This window comes from Vicia villosa, linkage group LG6, assembly GCF_029867415.1.
Source record: "Vicia villosa cultivar HV-30 ecotype Madison, WI linkage group LG6, Vvil1.0, whole genome shotgun sequence".
Taxonomy (NCBI): Eukaryota; Viridiplantae; Streptophyta; class Magnoliopsida; order Fabales; family Fabaceae; genus Vicia; species Vicia villosa.
This window is the reverse complement of record NC_081185.1, coordinates 151,743,926-151,769,990: the sequence shown is the minus strand read 5'-3', so window position 1 is coordinate 151,769,990 and position 26,065 is coordinate 151,743,926. Positions and strand designations below refer to the sequence as shown.

The window sequence follows — 26,065 nt, the reverse complement described above, 5'->3', positions numbered from 1 at the left end:
ATCAGGAACATGCTTGTAACACATAGAGCCAAACACCTTCAGATGACTTATCGATGGTCGTTTGCCACTCCATACTTCTTCAGGAACCTTATTCTTCAGCATCTTGGTAGGGCACCTATTCAAGATATAAACTGCAGTCGAAACAACTTCACCCCATAAAGATTTTGGCAAATTCTCCTGCTTTAGCATGCATCTTGCCATATCCAATATGGTTCTATTTCTTCTTATTGCAATTCCATTGTGTTGAGGCGTATAAGGAGCAGTTACCTCATGATCAACACCATGTTCTGCACAGAAATTTTTAAACACATTAGATGTGTATTCGCCACCTCCATCTGTTCGTAGAACTTTTATCTTCTTCTCACTCTGGTTTTCGACAAGTATCTTGAACCTCTTAAAGATTTCGAATACTTCATCCTTTCGTTTGATCACATAAATCCACAACTTTCGACTAAACTCATCAACAAACTAAATAAAATATTTGTTTCCACCAAGAGTATGTTCTTCGAATGGTGCACATACATCTGAATGTACCACTTCAAGTATGCAAGATGACCTCATTGGAATAGTCGAAACGAAAGAATTTCTTGATTACTTTCCGACCAGACATCCTTCATAGAGTTTGTCGGGCATCTCAAGACTTGGAGTACCGGTAACCATATCTTGAGTGATCAGTTGATTAAGTGATTGAAAATTCATATGTCCAAACCTCAAATGCCACAAGCAACTATCCTTGTGGTCGACAACAGTTTTAAGACATTGAACTTCTGTCGAATCGATCATAGTCTTAAACGTCATGTTCTTCGACAACGGGGACTTTAAGACCAAATTGTTCTGGGTGTCGAACAATTTACAAACTCCATCTTTCATGACAACTGCGAAACCTCTTTCGACCAGTTGTCCAACACTTAGTAAGTTTCACTTCATTTCAGGTACATAAAGCACATCTTTGATCATGGCTTTTCCTCCATTTCTCATCTGAAAAACTATTTGCCAGTACCTTCTGCTTGCAACGAACTATCATCAGCAAGTTTTACCTTGCTCTTCTTCGACTCGTCGAAATCTGCCAACCACACCTGTTGACCAGTCATGTGATTCGAGCAACCTGAGTCGAGAAACTACATTTTGGATTCGACATGGTTATCTGCAACTGCAGCCATAACCACCATACCACCTTCACAATCATTTGAATGTTGGCGTGCAAGTTTCGCTCCTTCGTCCTTGTCTTTTGTTGATCCATTGTCTTTCTTGTACCAACAATGTTTGGACATGTGACCCCACTTTTCACAGTTATAGAACTGCACATCTTTACCTTTTTTATCTTCTTTGTCCTTTCGCCTCCTCTCCCTTTCGAGGATTCAGAAGTCCTATCTTCATCCTGCTGCTTGTGGGGGTTCGACCAAGGCTTCTTGCCCTGATTCTTGTCGAATTTGCCTTTGAATTTGTTAGAACCACCGTTATTTTTCCATGACTAAGCTTGCAGTGCCTGTATCGAATCATGAATTCCTTTCCTTTCAACAATCTAATCTCATGCGCCTCCAACGAACCAACCAGATCCTCTAATTTTAGGTCTTATACTTTGTTGGATTCTTGAATAGCTACGATAACGTGATCAAAGTGAAAGGTCAACATACACATTACCTTCTCAACTATCATCTTATCGGTTAGGGTTTCGCCACAACCCTTCATGAGATGGACGAGTTTCTGCACCTTCGACACATACTTTGCAACCTTTTCATCTTCTCCCATCGACAATAATTCATATTGTCTGTGCAAGGTCTGCAACTTGACAACCTTGACTTTCTGACCACCTTCATAATACTTCACCAGAATATCTCATGCCTCCTCCGCCGATTCAGCATGAGAAATCCTGTCGAAGTTTGCTAAATCTACCGCCGTCTGAATGCAATACGCAGCCTTGCAATCTTTTTTCTTGACTTCGTTGTGGGCTGTTTTCTGTGCTTCGATTGCATCTGCAGCCAACACAGGTACACCGCCTGTAACCACTTCTAGGGTTTCATGGAAGCCAAACAAGGATTGCATCTGTTTCTTCCATCAGATCCAATTCTTTCTGTCAAGAGGTGGAAGAGAATTCGGAATGCCATTAGTACCATTCATCTTTGCAGCAATTGATTCACGTTCCCTGGAACAATAACCGGAAGCTCTAGATACCAATTTGTTAGGGCGTGAGGCACTTTTAGTGAGGAGAGAAAGAGAAAATAATAAAGGAAATAAGGATTATATTATTCACTTGAATTATACAAATAAGGATACAACCTAAGACTATTTATATAGAACTCTAATTGGGCTTGGGCTTACACAATTTAGATTATATTTGATATTATTCTATTAGATTATATTTGATATTATATTAATAATATCAATCCCACTAATATCTTAACAAATCTAATAATATCTCAACAAAAACCAGACTTTGTAATTAAGGGCCTCTCTTTGATTTTTCTTTCTATCCTCTTTTCTTTTTTCTTTTCAATGATATCTTTTTTTTTTTAGTTAAAAAAAAATCACGGCTTAGAAAATTCCCTATTTATCATGGTGTTGTACCTCAAAAACTTAAAGAAAGCAATTGCTTCAACAAAATAACTCTAATATTTGCCAACATAAGATACTCAATTGAGAATGAAAAAACTCAGATTTTTAGAGTATATATATATATATATATATATATATATATATATATATATATATATATATATATATATATATATATATATATATGAGGAGGGATCAAATTACACCCGAATAGTTACACCACGAGTTACACTCGTTCAATAACTACATCTCGAATTAATATTTTTTAATTTTAACCGTTGGATTGAAACATAATATCATATAGATCATACCTATAAAGTTTGAGCTTAATCTATAATGATTTACTATGTCATTGAATCACATCAAAATTAACGTTATATGAAAGCTCATTTTGACGTTAATCTTTGGATATCTTGATGATATAGTAAATCATTATAGATTAAGCTCAAACTTTATAGGTATGATCTATATGCTATTATGTTTCAATCGAACGGTTGAATTTAAAAAATATTAATTCGAGATGTGGTTATTGAACGAGTGTAACTCGTGGTGTAACTCTTCGGGTGTAATTTGATCCCTCCTCTATATATATATATATATATCTACTTTTAATATAATAAAGTAGAATACATATAAAATCCTATCATTAACCCTCTAATCACCAATTTGAGGGTGATTATTGGGGACACAACGGTAATTGCATATCCTTTAATAATTTAATCAAAAATATATATTCCTTAATCATTACATAACTTTTCAATTGTCCATTTTATTTTCCATAATTAATACTAACATGATGCCTTTGTAGATAATTGTGCAAATCTGCAAACCCAATTCCAAGGGCTCAATGTAATCATTCTACATCAACTTTACGTATTTCAAACCTCTCCAAATAAATAAGCAACAACAACAACTTTTATATGCTCTGACAACTGAAAGAAAGAAAAACTCCCAAACCCTAAAACCAAAAACCTTCTCTTCTTTGTACTCTTATTAAACGTATTTTTTCTCTTTTGAAGGAAATTGGGCGTTGGAAAAAGACAACATACCTTTGTCATTTCTCTTCTATTCATTCATTCAAACCAGATCCTACCATTTATTTAACCAAATGGCTGATTTCATTTGTGGTTTTGTTTGGTTGCCTTTCGTTCCATCTTTCACCATCCTCTGCAAAATAATTTTTCCGTTCCCTCTTCCACCATCATCTGCAAAACAGGTTCCTTCCATCTCTCTGTTTGTATTGATTTTTTGAATTTTGATTGTTTGTTTGATCGTTCTTCTTCTGTATACGTTACATGTCCATGTTTTTAGGTTTTTAGTTTATCGATTTGTTTTGAGATTTGATTTTTTTCATGTGTATTTTTATAATCAGTGAAATTAATAATTATTAGAAGGGGATCTACTAATTTGTATTATTATGTTGTGGCAGATTTGGAATAATGCAAGACAAGAAAGGTTTCATAGTCTTGGTGCTACATTTTTAGAGGTGCTGATTGTTGTGTTTTGGTATGTGATGTAAATATACACAACATTTGATAGACAAGGTTCATGTTGTATATATAATTTGAAAGAGTTTAAAACTTGGTGATGATATGCGGTTTGGATTTTGGTTCCCTCTGTTCTTATTTTTTCGGAGCTTCTTCTTTTCTCAGTGAATTTTTGGTTCCTTTCCACTGTTTTTTCAATTTTTTCGCCCCCTCCTCTTCTCCATAGATCTGTACTGCTTTTATAATGAAACTTTAGGGTATTGACATTTAATTGTAAATAATTTACTTTAGAGTTGAATGATTTTGTGTCGGTTTGAGATTGAATCTAATGAGGAAAGGCTTGATCTTGATTTGTTTTATGGTGCAATTTTGGGACTGAATTGAAATGAGTTTATGCAGGTTTTGATTTGGATGATTTGGTACTAATTTGAATATTTTGTGAGATTTGAAACTGATGAAAGATACAAGAACGACTTGATTGATTTTTTTTTGTTTATGGTTTAGAATTTAGGGAGAAAAAAAGCTAGGGATTGGCGTGCTTCTATGAGCAACCTACCTTATTTTGATACCTCTGCGAAAGAGAGTTACAATGTTGATGATACATTTTGTTTTTCTAAAATTGCATCAGAAAATGAACATGAACTACGTAGGTAAGAATATACCTTTTGTTTTTCTTGAAAATTATGAATAAATTAAATATATTTAATGATACGACAAAACATTGTTATTTCATATCAGGAATTTTTTAAGGTCCATTAGAAGCAGTAGCCTTTAGAAGCATTAGAACAGGGAAGTGGTTGTGCATGTTGAAGTTGATGTTTATAATGGAGCAATGGAAAAGGTGAAAGAAGCTTTTAAAAAAAATAAGAATAAGCAAACCAACTTTGAGTAATGCTGCAAATTCAGAAACAGAAATAACAGGTGAAACATTAAAAAGGTTAAGGGAAATTAGCCTAGATGTATTTTAAGCCAATAAAATATAAAAGCTATTTTTGTATTTAGGTAGAATATGTAGAGTAATAAACCATCTTTGTCTTCATATTATTTGTATATTTTTGGAGCTATGTGTATTTAGGTAGAATATGTAGAGTAATAAACCATCTTTGTGTTCGTATTATTTGTATATCTTTGGAGCTATGTAGTGTGATAGTTCACATGCACATATATCTCTTATAATTTTCACATATCATTAATTTAATTTTTTGATATAGTTGGTTGATTTTATTCTCTCAAAGGTTAGTGGTTGCTCATTATAGCGTCAGTCACGTTAAAAAATGATTTGCTGTAGAGCAGGTTTAAAAACTGGGATAGAGAAATCGGAGAATATATATGCATCATTTATTGAAGTTATCTCATTACAAAAGTTGTTGAATATAATAACTTGATTTTTTTTAATTTGTATTGAAGGTGCTTTTGGATGAAATTGATTTTATATTTTTCATTAATGATGAGATTTTCTTTTATTATTAAACTGATTTTATAATTTTTATTAATTTTGAGATTTTTTATGATAGTTCCAAACTAGAGGCAAGCAGAGCATGTGTTCTAATATTTTTTAGTGAGTAAGACTCCCTTAGCCACGACCCAAAGTGAAAATATTTGGACACACAATTAAATAAAATTGTAAACAAATTAATTTAATTTTATCTATTTAATTTTATTACACCTTTAATTTATGCATTTATATGGATTAAAGCAAAATAAGTGTAATTGTTCAATTGCAAACTTTATTATAATATTTTCGCGTCTAAAAGATCTTTATTCATAAAATGGCAGAAAAGTGTCTTATATTTTCTTTAACAACTCTATTAGTTACGTAAGATAATCCAAAACTAAATTAGTTGTGTAAGATAATCCAAAACTAAAATTGTGTATTGATTTGATAAAAAACAAAGTTAGTTATAGATTTATATTCACTTATCTCTAATAAAGTAAAATTTAAATATATGTAACTATTACACAACATATACATTAAAAAATTAAATTGAATATAGATGGAGATTTGTTAATTAGACACGGAGGAATAAGCTCCACCGAATTTGGAACAATGGTAAAAAAAATAGATAAATGGTGACTATCTAATTATATACACTTAAAAACATTGTTGTTACTCACAATCTTTTGCAACAACTTGAAAAACATAAATGGAAAATAATTTATTCCTTTTATTTAAAAAAACATATTAAAAAATAATTAATAAATATATAATAATTATACTTTGCTTGCAAAATTAACATTAAGAAGTTATTTCAAAGAACCGTTTTAAATTGGTATATTATTTATTCTTATAATTTTAAAAAATAACTAAAAATAATGAATAATAAATAAAGGGTGAATATTTAATTATATACGTCACATAAAAAATTGGAGAATACTTTGTTCTTTTTATTTTAATAGAAACAAAATGATATTTATAAGAAAGGAAAATCTTAATTTAAATGCTTATCATTCAATTCATATAACAAATACCTATATTGTTTACCAGAAAAAACAATAATAGAATGAAAATATCAAAATATTAATTGCATGACAATAAAAAATGAGAAGACAATAATTGAATGACAATAATAAATGATATCAAAATTTTAATTTATCAAAAAACTATAGTAATATTTTTATGATAAAATATTATTAGTTATACTAAAAAATATTACAAACATTTATTTTTGGTAAAAAAAACACAGACAATAATAATAATAATAGGTGAATACACAAAATTCACAAGACCATTTTAAAAAAACTTTTTTTTAGTAGAAGACAACGGACCCCACGAAGCAAGACAAAAACCAAAGCAAGGATATGAAGCGATTCTAAAAGTGAATGGGCAATTTTAATTTTTTGACAATGAGTCATGTTAGAATAAGATGCTATAATTTACTGTTAATTTCGTACAATTAGTTCATATATTTTTTACCAACAAATGAACAATAATAATGTGATAATAGTATTTTTCAATTCTCCGAACCCCTAAATCATACCTCTATTTATTGTCTTGCATCTATAATTATTGAATTCCTTCATAATTAATGACAATAATCTTTATCAATTCTCCTGATTCCTAATTGTCTTTTTCAATTTCCAATATTATCAGAATCGTGCGTATTAATACTTACCTATTAACTATTAACGGTATATGTAATAAATAATTTCCTTTCAACTCTATTCTCGACCTTTAGAATTTCTCTATTATTTAATTAATAATTAATAATACTCCTAGGCGGAAAATATATGAATAAGTGGTTGAGATAAATAAGGGAGATAAATGAATCTCTTGATGAAAAACAAATCACAATTTATCATAATTAATAATTAATATTATAAAATAATATGATTATTGCAACATTAATTTTCTGAATTCAAATTGATTTGAATCTTTTAAATATTTTAATTTTTTCTTTAACCAACATTAATTACAATCCAAAATACTTCTTCTGACGAATAAAATAACGAATAAAAAAATAGCCTATAAATTAGGCATAACAAAAATAAGTGTTATCATAACTACTTAATTTTTATCATAAAAAAAGATTGTAACAAAGAAGTAAAAATCAAAAAATCAATATAACAAAAATAAGTTTTATCATACATATTTTCTCTCTCCTCTCCTCTCATCACTATATTATATTTATTTACTACTTAATTATTTCTTTTTTTTATATGTACATATTAATCTCTAACTATATTTTTGAAAAAATATATCTATTAAATATATTGAAATTTTTATTTAAAATAAGTGAAAAAGATTTCAAATACTTATAATAAGATAGGGGTATGAATGACAATAAACAAAATTTAGACAAAAAAGTTTGGTGCCTGTTACCAAATCAAATAAGTATAATCACATATATTATATTTATTTATTATTTATAACATTATGCAATCCGTGCGAACGCACGGGTAGACGACTACTCAGGATAGATTTATAACGATATTGTATGATGCGTGTGAACGCAGGTAGATGACTACTTAATTATTTCATTTTTTCTACTAAAATATATATTTTTAATTAGATTAAATTAATATGACAATTATAATTTAAAATATTTTTTATTTTTAATTTATGTATCTTTTATATATATATATTTATTAACTATTATTATATATTTATTTATTATTTATATCGACTTTGCATGAACTATACTATACATTTTTGACGGGTCGAGATTACTTAATTTATATATCTTTTATATACTTTCTTAACCATCACTATATTTTGACGGGTCGAGGCTACTTAATTTATATATCTCTTATATACTTTTATTAACCATTATTATATTATATTTATTTATTATTTATAATTACATTTGCGCGACCCGTGCGGACGCACTGGTCTCTTGCTAGTATATATATATATATATATATATATATATATATATATATATATATATATATATATATATATATATATATATATATATATGGATTTGATCGACTACCCATGCAACAAGAAAAAAAAAATAGCATTTAATCCGTAGCTACAAATAGCATATAATGTTTTCCGTCATATAGTATTTAATCCAATGGCTTAAACTTGTTTGTGACAGATTCATGAGTATTTTTTCCCTACAGCATTGCTCATTTGAAAATTATCGGTGTAAACAATTTTAATTCACTTTTTAAGAATAATATTAGCATTTATAATTTTAACGTCAATTTAAAGGTGTGTTAAAACAATTTAAATTTTTATTTCATTATTTCTCTCTGCTCTTAAACTTCTTTTTGTAATTTTGTTCTTCCTACAAATTGATAAAAAAAATTTTATACAATGAGTCTCAAACACAGATTTTAAAAGGAGAAAGAGAAAAGAAAAGAGAATGCACACATTTTAAAGAGAAAAAAACACAAGTATCATCTTAGTTCACTCATTCTCCACCACATATAGCGGTTCCCCTCCTCCGAGTAAAATTCAGGCTTGATCTTGTAAAAAAAAACATATAAATGTTGCTATTTTGCCTTTTGGTTTTACAAATAAAAAGAAAAGTTAAGAAAGAGTGTGAGTAGAAAAGAAGAAAATAAAAAGAACGCATTTTCTGTTTGTAGTGTATTTTAGATACCTTTGCAGATAATTCGCAAGGGCTGGAGCTGGTGGACGAATTGATCCCTAATTTGATTACTGAGGATATGAACATAATGCTATCTTCTATTCCAGCATATGATGAGATCAAGACTGTTGTGTTCAGTCTTAACCAGTCTAGTGCTACTGGGCCAGACGGTTTTGGCGGTGTTTTCTACCACAAATACTGGGAGATTATTAAAGTGGACGCGTGCAATGCGGTAACTCAATTCTTTCGCAATTGCTGGATCCTCCCCAACTATAATTCCAACTCCATCATCCTTGTGCCTAAAGTCAAAGATGTGGATTCCATGATTAACTTCCGTCTGATAGCGCTTGCCAATTTCAAATTTAAAATCATCACCAAGATTCTTGCAGACAGACTTGCTATTCTTATGCCCTCTATTGTTTCTCCGGAGAAAAGAGCTTTTATTCGAGGAAGATGCATTAGAGATTGTGTTTGCATTGCCTCGGAAGCGGTTAACCTTTTGGATAATAAATCTTTTGGTGGGAATATGGCTTTGAAAGTGGATATTGCTAAAGCTTTTGATACCTTGTCTTGGAAGTTCCTTCTTAGAGTGCTCAAATCGTTTGGCTTTGGAAATGTTTTCTGTTCTTGGATTCATAGTATTCTAGCTTCAGCTCAGCTCTCTATTAATATCAATGGCTCGTAACACGGTTTTTTCAATTGCACAAGAGGAGTCCGTCAAGGTGATCCGCTCTCTTCCTTACTCTTCTGCTTAGCTGAAGATGTTCTTAGTCGTGGAATCTCTAATCTTGTCAATCAAGGTTCTCTCTCACTTATCAAGGCCTCTTCTACTACTAGTATCCCTTCGCATATCATGTATGCCGACGACATCCTCCTTTTTTGTAAAGGCAACATTAGAAACATCAATTTGCTTAAGGAGGTTTTCCTTGCTTATTCTATGGCTTCCGGACAGCTGGTTAATCCTAATAAATTTTTTGTTTATGCGGGTTCTATTCCTTCGAATGTCCTTCAGAGCATTTTGGATTTGATTGGTTTCTCTCAAGGTTCCCTCCCTTTCACATATCTTGGAGTTCCTCATTTTAAAGTAGAGTGAAGGCGGCTTTCTTACAACCTGTGACGGATAAAATAGTGTCTAAGCTTGCTGCTTGGAAAGGATCGGTGCTCTCTATGGCTGGTAGAACTACTTTGGTTAAATCGGTTGTTTACGGTATGCTTTCTCACACTATATCCATCTACTCCTAGCCTATTGCCCTTCTCAGATATCTGGAAAAATGTATTTGCAATTTTAGTGGTAATCAATTACTAGTTCAAAAACGACAACTTTTCATGAAACAACATCATTGTAATGCATGACAATGCTTCATTGAACCATTTCAAACTTATGCATCCACTCATAGAGGTTTCTAAGGGTGTGTGTAAATTACTATACACCAGAAAACGAAAAAAGAACTTTCATATTATCATTTACATAATTCAAAGTTCATTTTCAAGAATCATTCAGTTTTAAAATGGTTTGAAACTTTGTAAGCTTTCATAAACTAGAAAAATGTCTAAATCATAAAAGATTTTGAGCAATTATGTGATATACAATTGAATTGTGATATTAATAAGAATCAACAACCATAGATTGAATTTGATTATCATATAACTTACTAAAAAGTTCTTCATTCTTCAACAACATTGAACGTTACATGTTCATCATAGGTTTTGGTGAAAAGTGTTTTGTAAATCTAAAGATCATCATAGTGTGTGATGATTGTGAAAAAAATTCTTTGAGTTGGGGTGATTTCGAAAACCACCATAGTGTTTGGTATTTGTTGTTTTAACAAGAAAGTGATGTTCTTTCTTGTGCATGTGTTAGAAGGTTGTAAAGAGGTCTTAATGAAGACTTGTACAAGGATCTAAACATAGTAAAAAATTCTCTAAAGAGTAAAGAGACTAAATATACCGTTAGTTATAAAAACAACTAGTATAAATTATTGTGTTATTTATCTTTATGCACTTTATTTTCAATAATTTGAAGTCATTCTAAGAAATTTGACATATACATATGTAAATTTCTAGTGACAGTCATGCCGTCGTAGGTATATGATGTTTATACCCAAGGACATTCTACATGTGTAACAATTAAAAATAGTATAAAAAGAAATAGAAACTACAGGATGGTTTGCTTTATTTTATTTTGTTTTAATATATCAATATTTTTAGCAGATTGTTTTTAATCTATGTTCTATTTTTGGGTGAGTGGTGCTAAAAGAGTTTTGGGACAGTATTTTATCATCCATCCTGGATTGGGTCCAATGGTTTATTATCAAAACTTGTCAAGCTCTTTGTAGAGTGTTGGAACCAATATAATATTATAACCTAGTTTACCAACTGATCTAGAATTTAATTTGTCCTTTAAGCCAATGTTCTGGTAATGTATTATGTATATATTTATTATGAGTTTGCTTGTATTCCTAAAACTTGGGCTATAATTGTGTTATTTGTTCTTATTTTGAACAATTATGATACAGGTGAATGTTCTTATTTGTTCTTAAATCAGATTACTTTCCATTATATCGGTGTATTGATTTGACGAACTAGGACGAACTCTTGCACTTTTTCCAATAGAATCATTTATTATTCTTCATAATCTCAAACCTTTTTATTCCTTAAACAACTAAAAGTTGCTTTAATTTTTTTGGAATTCTTAATACATCTTATAAATTTCTTTTAGATTGTATAAAAACTCAATTTTAATTTTTTTTATAGGCTTAATTTGCTTAAGTTTTGGATTTAAGTTCAAATTTCGTATTTGGTTCCATTCCCCCAAAGATGAATATTCAAATACTAACACTTGATAGTAGCTACATCAACACCATAATCCATGATTTCTTTGAACCTTTGTCCAATTCAAATTTCTTATTTGATTTTTTTGAAACTGTTTGTCTGTTAAATCTCAACCTCGGAATCTGAAACATGGTTCTTGTTGTGAAGAATCTAGTTCAGGAAAGATGAAATTTTGGACATGGGAAATTGATGTTGCAATTGCTATCATTATTGTACTTTTTCTTTTCTTGTCACCTTTTGGAGTTTTCTTTTACAGAAAGTATCATTCAAGAGAGATTTATAAGCATCAGATGTTGCCAAAGATTATTCAAGATAATAACTCTGTTAAGAATCTCACATCGGACAATCCTCACCCTACAAGTCGGTTTTGTAGGAATGAGTTAGGTCCAACCAACATTTCTTAACAAACTCGACAACGGGAGTTTTCTCCAAACTCCTTTCCCGTGCAAGTACAAAGCCTAGGCAATAATCAACGTGTTTGTATCGACTTATTTGAATTTATCTACTAGCGTAAACACTTATAAGACTATTTAGAAGAGCTTATAGAAATAGCTTATGACAAGTCCATAAACTCTTCAATAATTAATAATATGTTATTGTCTATTTATTTCGGAATATATTTCTCAAAAAATAAATTATGGACACAAACTACTACAAATTGTAGACACTTTTCAATTGAAGAGTTGAAAGAAATCACTAGAAACTTTGATCTGTTAGCTTATATTGTTGAAGGATCCATAGGGAAGGTCAATTAATCAAAATACTCTTTGTTAAATTATTGGATAGTTTTCTAAAATCTTCTGAATATTTTTGCTTTATTTCAGCTGTACAAAGGTAAACTAGAGAATGGATCTTACGTGATGAAAAGATCATTGGCTCTAAGAAAGAAGTTCTCAAGACAAAATCTCAAAGCTAGGTTGGATTTACTCTCAAAGCATCATCATACGAATTTGGTTAGCCTTTTGGGTCATTCTATTGATGGTAGAGCTCATATCATTTCACTCGGGGCCACTACAATATAACTTCTTACAGTGTATGGTCCATCATCTTCAATTCAAGCAGGATCCCCAAATGAAACATTCTCCTTCTTGTACATGACATACTTTGGATTTACATTTGGAGTATATATAAATGGAGATAAAACATGGAAATAATAAAAAGTTTTCTAAATACAAAATTCACTGTCGAGATCTATACCAACAGTATAATGATGCAAAACTCGTAGTTAAAATAATTATACGCCCCTACCTACAGTAAATATCCGTTGATGGAAACAATCCGTAGGAATAACTTGATAATTTATGAAATCCCTACTATCCTTAATATATTAAAACAAAATACAAGTTTCCCTCCTAATCCTTAATAAGTTTCCCTTCTAACTTCTTCCTAATCAGTCATGTGCATCGCACAGGTAAAAGTACTAGTAATATATAGTGTGGGAAACAATCCGTAGGTGGTAGGTGTATAGCTTGATCCTATAGACTTATATGGTGATAAAATGGACCGTCCGTCCCGCCTAAAGTCCGCCAAAAAATGAGCAGGGCGGGCAAGTCCGTCAAGTAAATGGGCATGAAAATCTTGTCCGCCTACTTTTTTTTCTTTCTTTCATTTTTTAATAGATTAATAGTCTTGACTTCTTGGCACAAACTCTAGATTACTAGGGTCCATTCCCCTAGGAACCAGGGCGCATAAAGAAAAAAAAAATCACTTATTTTTTAGCATAATTTTTTATAAAGCATCTTTTAAATATATTTTACCAAAAAACTATTGCATATATTTACAAATAAAAGTATAAAATAAAACCATCAAGAATTTGAATTAATAGAATTAACTAAAAAAGACGGCCTTAAGGCGATACGAGCTTAACAAATAGGTGAGGCGGACTTTGGTGGGTGGCAGACTTTGGCGGGGAGATCTTAGGCGGGTAGCGGTTTTTTGCGGGTGGACTTTGGTGGGCTGAGGGCCGAAAATGTCAACCCAACCCTCCATTATTTGGCGGGTACGCGGGGCCGGCCCGACGGATCATCGTCCGTTTTGTCACCCCTAGGTATAGTAATGGAAATAATCCGTAGGTGGAGATAACTATATGCCATGTTTTGCTATAGCCACGGTAAATAAGACATTTATCTACGGTTTTTGCTTTCAAATTTCTTGTAGTGATGATTTTCAGTAAAATAACAAGTTAAAATTTGTTGCGCAAAAATGATAAAATTTGACAATCCTAATTCATCCCTCTTAGATTGTATCTCATAGTTATCATACATCACTACCTCAATCTTCATTGCTTCAACACACTTTTCTTGAGTTAAAATTGCTTGCATCTTTACTTTCTACAATATAAAATTATTGTCTTTGGAAAATTTCTCGATGTGCCATTTAGAACTTATGATGCTCAATTGTAGACTTAACCCCTTTGATCTACGATGAACATTATTTATTGTGAAATTGAAAGGTTTAACAACCTCAAAATCAAGGTAGTCAAGATCGAGATCTTACCTAAGATTGAGAGAGAATAACAATATCATAAAATATAAAATTGTAGTTAAGATCGAAAGATCCTACTCAATTGTTTCTGTAAGATCGAGAGGGGATAACAAGATCTTAAAACATAAGATCGCAACAAAAATCGTAAGATCCTACTAAAATGAAAAATAATAGTATACATTTGAAGTATTTTTACCTGATATATGTTAGATAGACATGTGTATTCATCAAAAATGACTTTTCTTTTCCATATTCTTTAGACACATGATTGAGGTTTTATTGAACATTTGTTAATGTTTAAACATTATGAACATATTTGGCCAATTACTAGGATTATCATAAGTCAAGTAGTTAAAACAAACCCTTCACACTAAATCTAAAACTTCATTTCAAAAGGCTCATGTTCATCTCCGCTGAATTGTAATTGTTGTGCCTCCGCATCTTGTCATCCTTCTCACCTTTTAATGGCGGTAGTTAGAAAATGGCTAATTATGGCTGAATCTGGAAAAGTTTGCACAAAATCAATAATTTTACGGTTTCTTTTTTTTTTTTACAATTTGGCTACAACATGCGATTCTACTTAAGATCTAGATCGTCGGAGGTAGGGTGGCAAAATGGACCGCCCCGCCTCTCCTTATTCCTGCTCAAAAGAGAGCGGGCTGGGCAAGCCCGCCAAGTCGAACTGGGCCTAAAAATCATGTCCCATTGGCAGGCGGCGGGCTTGCCCGTCTATTTTTTATTAATTTATTTTTACATTTTTTTAATAGGTTAATAGACTTTTTTACCTTTTAATAAAATTTTACTTATTTTTTAAAATAATTTTTTATAAAACATCTCTTTAACAAATTTTACTTAAAAAATATTGGATATATTTACAAATAAATATATAAACTAAACCATAAAAATTTAGAATTAACTAAAAAAATGCGGACTTAAGACAAATAGACTAAACGAATTGGCGAGGCGGGCTTTGGCGGGCGGTGGGTTTTGGCGGGGCGAGCATTAACGAGAGTCGTGTTTTGACGAGGTGGACTCTGGTGGGTCCAAAGTCCAACCCAACCCTCCGTTTTATAACGGGTGCGCGGGCCAGCCCGGCGGATCACGACCCGTTTTGTCATCCCTAGTCGGGAGTGAGTGAGATCGTAAAATTTTAAGGTTTTAAGATCTAGATCAAGATCTTGACAACCATGTTCAAAATATCAGCATATTTTGTAAATAAAGACGATCATTCAATCAACACTTTCTAAAACATTATTGCTAATTCATCATTTCAATAGGCAAACATACCAAATAGACAAATTTATTGTTTGATATAATAGTGAAAATATAACAATTATTCGGCATCAACCGTTAGAAACTAAAAGATAGGCTTTATGATAAATTTTTTTCCAAGAAATCTAACAAGAGTTTACTCGTCTTTGCAATATGAAAATTCTCATACCTCATAGAGGCTCAATTTTAATCTTTCCTCCACATATAATTATACTCCTATCATATAAACTGCATTTGTTAATGCGTAAACTGATTCAATCTTCACCGAGAAATCTTCATCTCTAAGCTATATTTGAAAGCCACCAACACAGATTTTTCATTACTACCTACCACATTCTTAACATTTTTTTCTTTTTTAATTAAAGATTTATAAAATAAACAATATATTTTTTAGATTTTTCTACTAACTATTTTTATTATTATTTAATCAATAAATAAAAGTTAACCTTCTTCTAAATAAAAATATATTTTTTAAAATAAAATACAAATAAATATTTTTCATTAAATGTTTAATCGACTATTTTTACTTATTTGTAAAAATTAACCTTCTAATAAGGAGTCATATTTTATCTTTTAAAGAAAAAAAAAAGCTAACTTAGCTCTTTCCAATATTTAATTAAATAAAAAGGTTTAAATGTGATAAATATAAAAAAATCATCATTTAAAAAAATTTGTTTAAATAAAATATTTACTTTTATTTCGGTTATTAGATTTAATAAATCTAACTTCACATATCATATACATACAGAAGTTCTATATTGTGGCCATATAATATACATACAGAAGTTCTATATTGTGGGTAGGGGTGGGAATAGGCTGGGCCGAGCTAGGCTTTGCCAAGCCTGAGCCTGGCCTGCTATAATATTCAAAGCCTAAGCCTGGCCTATAGCCTATCATAGGCTTATTTTTTGGCCTGAGTCTGGCCTTTTTGAAGGCCTGATTGGCCTATTAGCCTACTTAAAAGCCTATTTCATTTGAACATTTGTAAATAAGTCATTCAACTCGTCTTTATATAGACTAACAAATTAAAAGATCAATGAGATTAAATGTTTGTTTGCATTAGTTTATTTGAGTTTACCTAATAGCATCAATTTTGTGATATTATTTGTTTGAGAGAACTTATCGAAACAACTTATGACATTGTTTATAAGATTCTTTTCATCTTATTTTCATAATTTCTTCAAGATAACTAAAATTTATTTTTATATTTTTAATTCAAAGTAAAAAATATAGTATAATAATAATAAAATTATTCATATGTATTTAAATAGGCCGGCCTCTTAGGCTTAAAAGGCTTTTTATATGGCTTGTGGCCTAGCCTTTTTAGCTAAATAGGCTTATAAAAAAGCCTAGGCCTTTTCTATTTATCTAAAAAGCCTGGTCTGACCTAGGCCTATGTAGGCTGGGCCGTAGGCCCCTGTTAGTCGGCCTGGCCTATTCCCACCCCTAATTGTGGGATAAATTTAATATTAAAATAACATTAAAAATATAAAATATTATTTATAAATTAACATGATAGTTGTTATATAAAAATTTTAATTTTATTGTAGGATTATTTATTCAAAGTTTATTAATTAATTGTTAATACAAAAAAGTACAATCATAAAGGTAGGACAAAAAGTTTCCACCAAAACTATTTATAATAGAAGGAGTTTCCTATGAAAAAAATCTTAGGTTGAGTTGTGTTATTGTAGAAATTGAACACAAAACTAATTAATTTGATAATAAACTAATACAATATAGGACTATATCAATAATAAACAATTGCAAAATTGTAGTGGGGGCAAATGCCTACATGCTCCACTAGCTGATCCGTCCTTATATATAGCATAAATATAACACTTAAATATTTCATAAGAAATATAAAGTTCAATTTTTTTATGTCACCTTTAAAATTTTAAAACATTATTTGAAATATTATAATTATTTGTTTATAAATATTTATTAAAATTTGATTTTTCTCTAACTAGCTATGTTTTTCTTAAATTTTTTATAAAATATATAGTTTTACACTACTTATTTATTTAACTATTTTTTTAAAAATGTTTTAGTAAAAGTTAATCTCCCAAAAACTAGACACATTTTAAAAATAAAATTAAAAACAGACATTTTGTTTGTTAAATATAGATTTTCTAACTATTTTTGAATTATTTAGTAAAGACGGAAATTTCTCTCATTAGTAAGTAAAATCTAAACTTCCCTCCATTAATCTTTTATTTTTGTTTTTTAGTTAGTAATTTTTTATTAATGATTTGTTTTTATTATTTCCCTTTACTTCATAACCATTCTTTTTATTATATGATTTTAGAATATTTTTTAATTAATATATTTTAAAGATATTTTTTGTTAATTTAAAAAATAAACAATATTGGAAAAATAAAGCTACATACACATGATAAAAATAACTAAACTAACCAAATTGATATTGATATGATTATTTATTATATAATTTATTTTTATTTTAATTATACATTTAACTTTTAAAAGAAAAAGCTTCATCTTCTTATGATCATGTGTTCAACTCCTAACTAATTATTTAAAATATCTCATTATAAAAATAAATTATATTTTACAAAACAAAACATTAAAACTTTATATTTGTAATCAATTCTCAAACTCCTAGCTATAATTTTTAATTCTAACACAAAACAAATGTAATAATTAAATTTTAAAAATTGAGATAGTGAGATAATTATGAAGAATTTTTCTAAAAGAAGTGTTATACTCCGACCTACAAATTTTAGTTCTTACCAAAAAAAATATTAATAATAAGCAAAGTAATCGAGAGAAAATAAAATACTTTTACAAACAAAATGGTAAAAGAAACGTTAATAAGAAAACTCATACAAAAGCTTTAAATATTAGGATATATTCATATTTATACGGCACATGCATTTTCTACAAATATGAAATTTCTCATAATTTGCACATATTTTTCGCACAACCTCATAACCATTACATGTGACTACTTTTTGTATGCATGTTATAAATAATAATAAAAATATATAGTTTGTATGATATTTATGCTTGACATAAATATGTTATTTTCTACTACCAAAAAAAAAATGTTATTTTAATATTGTTATACCACATAATTTTTATGAGTTAATATTAAGCGTTAGACATAAATTTTATATGTAAAATAAAATAAAATATCATATAATAAATTATTTTTTAAATATGAAAGACTTTTTTTCCATAATAAAAAGAAAAAACAAAATATAAAAAGAGAAGGAAGACAATATACCAAGTCCCTCTCAAACTGATATAAACCTAAAGAAAGTCAAACCAAGTATATTATTTATTAAATTTGCCTTTAAAAATAAAAGGAGATAGTAAAAATGAGTAGTATCAGACAAAGACAATCTAAGTTACTAAGGACATCTGCACAACTATTTCCTTCTCTAAAAATATGAGAAACAAATTTTTTTCAATGAGAGACTAAATTAATACAGTTAATCCATCTATTTCTAATCATCCAAGGAACACTATACGGACGATTAAATGCTTTAACCACCGCCATCGAGCCTGTTTACAACCAAACATTACTCCAATTCTTCTCATGAATGAACTCAATTGCTTGCGTAGCACTCGAAATTTCGGCAATGAGAGAATTCGAGACACCTCAAAAAGAAGCAAAAGCTCCCAAACAACACCCACCATTATCTCTATCTAAACCTCCACGAGCAGAAAGACCGAAACGGGAGGCTGAAGCTCCATCACAATTCAACTTTATCCAATCCTTGGAAGGGGCTGCCATAAAACCTCAAGAATATAAGGAGCACGCGGAGGTCGAATGATTGCCTTAAATTTCTTGAGGATCACAAAACATGCATACTCAGATTTACCAGAAATGAAAACCGCAGCCAGAATTGAAGAATTAGAAGAGAAGTTGATAAAAGAATCATTATATCTAACCATGTTATGAGCCTTTCATATCGAATTAAGAAGGCAAATGAAAGCAGCTATAAAAATTACCTTACACTGAGTCGCACCATCGTTGCATAAAATCCTCCAAATATCCGACCAACCAAGAATTACAGACGAAATATTGAGCATATTTTTCTACCAACTCCAATGCTTCACAACATAACCACACTAAAAAAATGAGTTTCTGTTTCCTCCGCCAAACCACGAAGAGCTTATTTGCAAGGGAACGAGAAACTCCTTATTTTCCATTGACCATTGGTTGGCAACTTATGATGAAGAAGTCAATTGTACTCAATCATGTTTAGAATAACAATTGCGAGTTGTATATGTTGAGAAAGCAAAGTGTGGGAAAGTCCTACGTTGATTAAAAAAGTGGAGATTTGAGCTTTTATAAGTGAGAGAACTCACACATCTATTACCTTAAGGTTTCGAATGAGTATCTGGTGTGTGTCTCACAATATGTGTTGTTCATAAAAAAATCCAATGTAAAAAAGGCCCACTCATGATGACCCCCAAAGAATTGAGGACCCAACAGTGGTATCATGAGCCTTTGGTTCAAGTGAAGAACAAACTTACTTGTATCAAATGAGAGTAGGAGGTGTCTCGTTGAAAAGTGGCGCTACAAGTGTATGAGGATGAAAGAGCTTTTACTTGAGGAGAAGCATTGTGGATAGACTCACACTTGAGAAAAAGTGTTGAGAATAACAAGTGTGAGTTGAAAATGTTGAGAAAATAAAGTGTGAGGAAGTTGCACATTGATTAGAAAAGTAGAGAATTGAACATTTATAAGTAAGAGAACTTATACACCTATTACCTTTAAGGGTGTGTTTGTTTCAACACTACGTAAAAATTCCTGGAAATAGGACTATAAAAATGCAATATTCCCATGTTTGATTCAAGTTTTAAAAAATTATTTCAGAGAATTTTGTATTTCAAGGAATATTATTTACACATGGTTTTTCTATTCTTATTTCAATGCATTAATGATAGAAATATAACATTCCCATGGAAATAAGTTCAACCAGCTCTAACTTTCCACTATCACTCATATTTACTATTTTTTTTTAATTTAAAATTAAACAAAACTTATAATCACTCCTAGTAATTTAAATTCCTACCAAACACATAGGTTGGAACAATATTACCAAGAATAATAATCTTAGGAATATTATTTCAAAAAATATAATTTTAAACCATGAAACAAACACATCTTAAGATTTTATGTGAGTATGTGGCGTGTCTTTCACAATGTGTGTTTTTCATAAAGAAATACTCCTATGTAAAAAATGCCCATCATATTGACCTCCGAATTGATGACTCGGCAAATTAAGTTAGGACATGGTTTTTTACTAATAATGTGCATTTGACTAATGGCTGCCAATACTCTCTCTTTCCATGTTATGGAAATGCACCTCCGAAATATTTTGGAGATGCATATTTGGACTAAATTTAAATAAAATGGGGTGACTCACTCACGAATTATTGGTGATGTATAATTTGTCAAATTTCTCTCAATAAATGATAACTGTTATAATAATAAAGAATATTATTATTATTATTATTTAGAAATTTCTATCTAATAGTCAAATTTAGGATAGTAATGACAAATTATTGGTGATGTATAATTTGTCAAAGATAGAATAGTGATACTAATTATAATAGTAATTTCTCCACTAGTATAAATACACCTCTTTGGTAAATGTAAAATACACACCAAGTTTTACTTTGAAAGATAGAAAAGTTTCATTCCACTTCCTCCATCATTTTCATAGTTGGCTTCATAAATTCAACTTAAGTTAGATTCAATATCTAGTTATTCTTAACACGTTATCAGCACGATGGTTTCTATCAAAAGTGTTTACTACACTAGGTATATATTCTATACTTATCACTTTAATCTTTTTATTTTTATTTTTTTATTTTGCCCCGGTTATAGAAAACTGGCAACCAGTCAAGTGATTTATAACTAGTGTGGCTATTTTTATTATAAACTTTGTATGGAGGTTTAAAACCCCATATACCATTACTAACATTTATATTTATATATTTACTAACTTTTATATTTAGTGGAGGTTTAAAAACCACCATATGTTTCTACTAACTTTTATATTTAGTGGAGGTTTAAAAACCACCATATGTTGCTACTAACTTTTATATTTAGTGGAGGTTTAAAAACCTCATATCCAGTTACTAACTTTTATATTTAATGGAAGTCTGAGACTCCTAATGCAAACACTAACTTTTATATTTCAGTGGAGGTCATAATCTCATTTGCAGATATTAACTTATATATTCAATGGAAGTCTGAGACTCCATATGTAAATATTCTTTTAATATTCAGTGGAGGTCTAAAACCCCATACGTATGTACTAATTTTTATCATATGTGTTCATTTACCTTATATGTTATAGATTATATTTATCTCCAACACTTATAACAATCATATTTTTTTAACACACTTAATTTTTGGTTTAAATATTCTTTTAATCAACCTTTTTCTTTTTCTTTTTCTTTTTCCCCAACGGTAATATAACGTTCATTTTTACCTCTATAAACACTTCAACTCCTTTCATAATTTTCACATCATTCTCAAAACATCTACCTACAATTTTTTTTTCAAATGGCTGATTTTCTTATTTTCCTCATCACCCTCATTGTCATCATTTTTTTTAATTTTCAGTCTTATTATGCATGAAGAATTAGGTAATGATTTTGTAGCTTTAATAATAATCGTCGTCTTACCACTACTTATCATAGATTGGTTTGTTAGTAGAGGTTTTAAATAATATGTAATCATGAATTTTGAGATTGAATAAAATTGATATTTCTTTTAGTTTTTAAATATTGATTATGTTCATCTGAATTATAGATATAATCATGTCAAATCTTAAGCATCAATTCAAAATTCTAAGCATAACCGGAGACAACTTCATAATGTGGAACAACAATCTAATTGAGTACCTTACATGTGAGGGCCTTAACAAAATACTTGAAGGAGACAATACTGGAAAATCAACAGACGACCCAGATGAGATGGAAAAGAGAAAATCAAAAGTGAATAGAATAATCAAGCACCATCTTGATGATGGACTGCAAACAGAATATTCAAATGCTAAAGATCCCAAGATTTTGTGGGACAAAATTAAAGCAAGATTTGGACATCAGAAAAAAGTCTTGTTACCCTCATTAATGGATCAGTGGAACAAGTTAAGATTCCAAGACTACAAAAGTGTCATTGCATATAATTCTGCTATGCACCAGATTATAGCACAACTGGAATTTTGTGGCACAATTATAACTGAAAAGGAAAAGTTAGAAAAAAATTTTTCAACTTTTCATGCATCCCAGGTATTGTTGCAACAACAATACAGAATGAGGGAATTTACTGAATATTCTGATTTAGTTGCAGCCCTTCTAGTGGCAGAGCAAAACAACGAACTTCTTATAAAAAACCACCAGTCAGGACCCACAGGAACAATAACATATCCTGAAATTAATGTCACAACATTTAATCGTGGACGTGGTGGTTTTAATCGTCTCAAGAAACGTGGTGGTCATGCTCGTTTTGATGGTAATAATGGTCGTACTCGTTTTGATGGTCATAGTTGAGGAGGATATCATGGCCGAAATTTTTTCCACGGTCGAAACCATTTTCGTGGTAGAGGACGTGGACGAGGTCATATTAATAATTATAGATCTCCCAGATATGACCAGAATAATTGGAATCATCAAGGAAAGGGAAAGTATATCCAAGAAGGTCCCTCGAGAAACTATGAGGATGTATGTTTCAGATGCGGAAAGAAAGGTCATTGGTCTAAGGTTTGTAGAACACCAGATCATTTGTGCAAAAGACAAATGGCATCTGTGGAAGAAAAAGGAAAAGAAGTTAATTTTAATGAGATTGAACCCGGCAATGATAATACATATTTTGAAACTGCTGACTTCGTTGAAGGATCAATGGATTAAGGAACTGTTTGAATAATGTGTGATATGTGTGTATTATCTGAATATGTATTAACTTAATAATTTGTATGTCGTTTAATAAATATTATGTTGTTTAATATATATTATGTTTAATAAATATGGTGTTGATTTACGATCTATTTAATCTTATTTTTATTTTTAAGAAGGTTAGACATGGAACATGTCAAAGACATTTGCATTCCGGACAGTGGGACTACTCATACAATCCTCAAAAGTAAGAAATGTTTTACTGAAATAAACCATACTAAAGGTGTAATAAATACAATTTCAGGTCCTGCAGATTTGATTGAAGGAACAAGTAATGCTATGTTCATATTACCAAATGGGACAAAATTTGTCATTAACAATGCTTTATACTCTCCAAAATCAAAGAGAAATTTGTTAAGTTTTAATGACATATATCGTCAAGGATACGATACTGAAACTGAAACTGAAGGTAATATGAAATACATTAATATTACTTCTAATGTTTTGGGAAAGAAGAAAATTTTAGAAAAACTACCAAAATTGCCTTCTGGTTTACATTACACATATATACATGAAATTGAATGCAATTTAGTAGTAAAAGAAGATCCCAAAATTGTGATTTTATGGCATGACCGTTTAGGTCACCCTGGTTCAACAATGATGCGTAAAATAGTTGAAAGTACACATGGTCATCCATTGAAAAGTTTAAAACTTACACAAGATGATAAGCCATGTGAAGCTTGCTCACTTGGCAAACTAATAACAAAGCATTCACCAGGAAAGATTCAGACAGAATCGCCTGCATTTCTTGAAAGAATTCAAGGAGACATATGTAGACCTATCCATCCACCGTCAGGACCATTCAGGTATTTTGTGGTATTAATTGATGCTTCTAGTAGATGGTCATATGTATGCTTATTGTCAAGTCGTGATATGGCATTTGCTAAATTTCTTGCACAAATTATTAAACTTAGAGCTCAATTTCCTGACTACACTATAAAGAAAATTAGACTTGACAATGCAGGTGAATTTACATCTGAATCATTTAATAATTATTGCATGTCAATTGGAATTACTGTGGAACACCCTGTTCCTCATGTACATACACAAAATGGTTTAGCAGAGTCATTAATCAAACGTCTTCAATATATTTCTAGACCATTAATAATGAAAACTAAACTACCAGTTACAGTTTCGGGTCATGCAGCACTCATCCGTCTAAGGCCAAGTGCTGATCATAAACATACCCCTTATCAACTTACAATTGGTAAGGAACCAGATATTTCTCATTTAAAGATATTTGGTTGTGCAGTATATGTCCCAATATCTCCACCACAAAGAACAAATATGGGACCTCAAAGTAGGTTAGGAATATATGTGGGATATGAATCACCATCTATTATTAAATATCTTGAACCTCTAACAGGTGATGTTTTTCAGGCAAGATTTGCTGATTGTCATTTTGACGAGACAAAATTTCCAATGCTAGGGGAGAAAATAAAAAGGTAGAAAAGGACATAACATGGTATGTGCCCCATTTATTACATTTAGACCCATATAATAGATCATGGGAAGAAAATGTAAAGAAAATAGTCCATTTACAAGATTTAGCAAATCAGTTGCCAGATTCATTTACAGATTTGAAAATAGTGACAAAGTCACATGTACCGGCAATAAATGTCCCAGCTAGGTTGAGTTTTCAAATCTAAATGATGTAGCAAGTACATCTAAGGAACACTTGAAGCGTGGCCGACCTATGGGATCCAAAGACAAGAGTCCCCGAAAAAGAAAGGGTATAGAAAAGGTGGATTTGATTGAAAATGATCTTGAAAAGACACTAGATAATAATAATAATAAATCCACAATTGAAAATAGTGCTCTCGAAGAAGCACAAGATGGTGATAATGAGATCATCAATTATGAAGCTGAAAACAAGAATGATATCGAGATTTCAATTAATTATGTTAATACAGGAAATCTGTTGAACCGAAAAGGTATGAATATTGATGAGATATTTTCATTCTCAGTTGCATGTGAAATAATGAATGAAAACGATGATCATGAACCAAGAACTATGGGTGAATGTCAAAATTGACATGATTGGAAAAATTGGAAAGATGCAGTAGATACTGAATTAAATTCTCTTAAAAAACGAAAAGTATTTGGCCCTATCACGGTTTTACCAAAAGATGTAAAAGCAGATGGGTATAAATGGGTTTTTGTAAGAAAACGAAATGAGAAAAATGAGATTGTAAAATACAAAGCTCGTCTTGTTGCACAAGGTTTTTACCAAAGACCAGGAATTGATTATGAGGTAACATATTCTCCTGTTATGGATGCCATTAGTTTTCGTTATTTAATTGGTTTATCAGTATTTAACAATCTTGATATGTATCTTATGGATGTTGTTACTGCTTATTTTTATGGTTCACTTGACACTGATATATACATGAAAATCCCATAAGGATTTAAAATGCCCGATACATCAAAACCTAGAGAAATGTATGCAATTAA

At 30.4% G+C, this 26,065-nt stretch overlaps 1 protein-coding gene across 1 annotated transcript; it reads left to right on the top strand.

Moving 5' to 3' along the window:
- The first annotated feature begins 22,477 nt into the window (after nucleotides 1-22,477).
- On the top strand, nucleotides 22,478-23,209 carry LOC131615003 (uncharacterized). Its single transcript, XM_058886525.1, has one exon. It carries the CDS (start codon nucleotides 22,478-22,480, stop codon nucleotides 23,207-23,209), a length of 732 nt encoding a protein of 243 aa, XP_058742508.1.
- The last annotated feature ends 2,856 nt before the right edge of the window (nucleotides 23,210-26,065 follow it).

Coding starts and splice junctions, on each gene's coding strand:
- LOC131615003 (XM_058886525.1), top strand. CDS start 22,478: ATGTCAAATCTTAAGCATCAATTCAAAATTCTAAGCATAACCGGAGAC.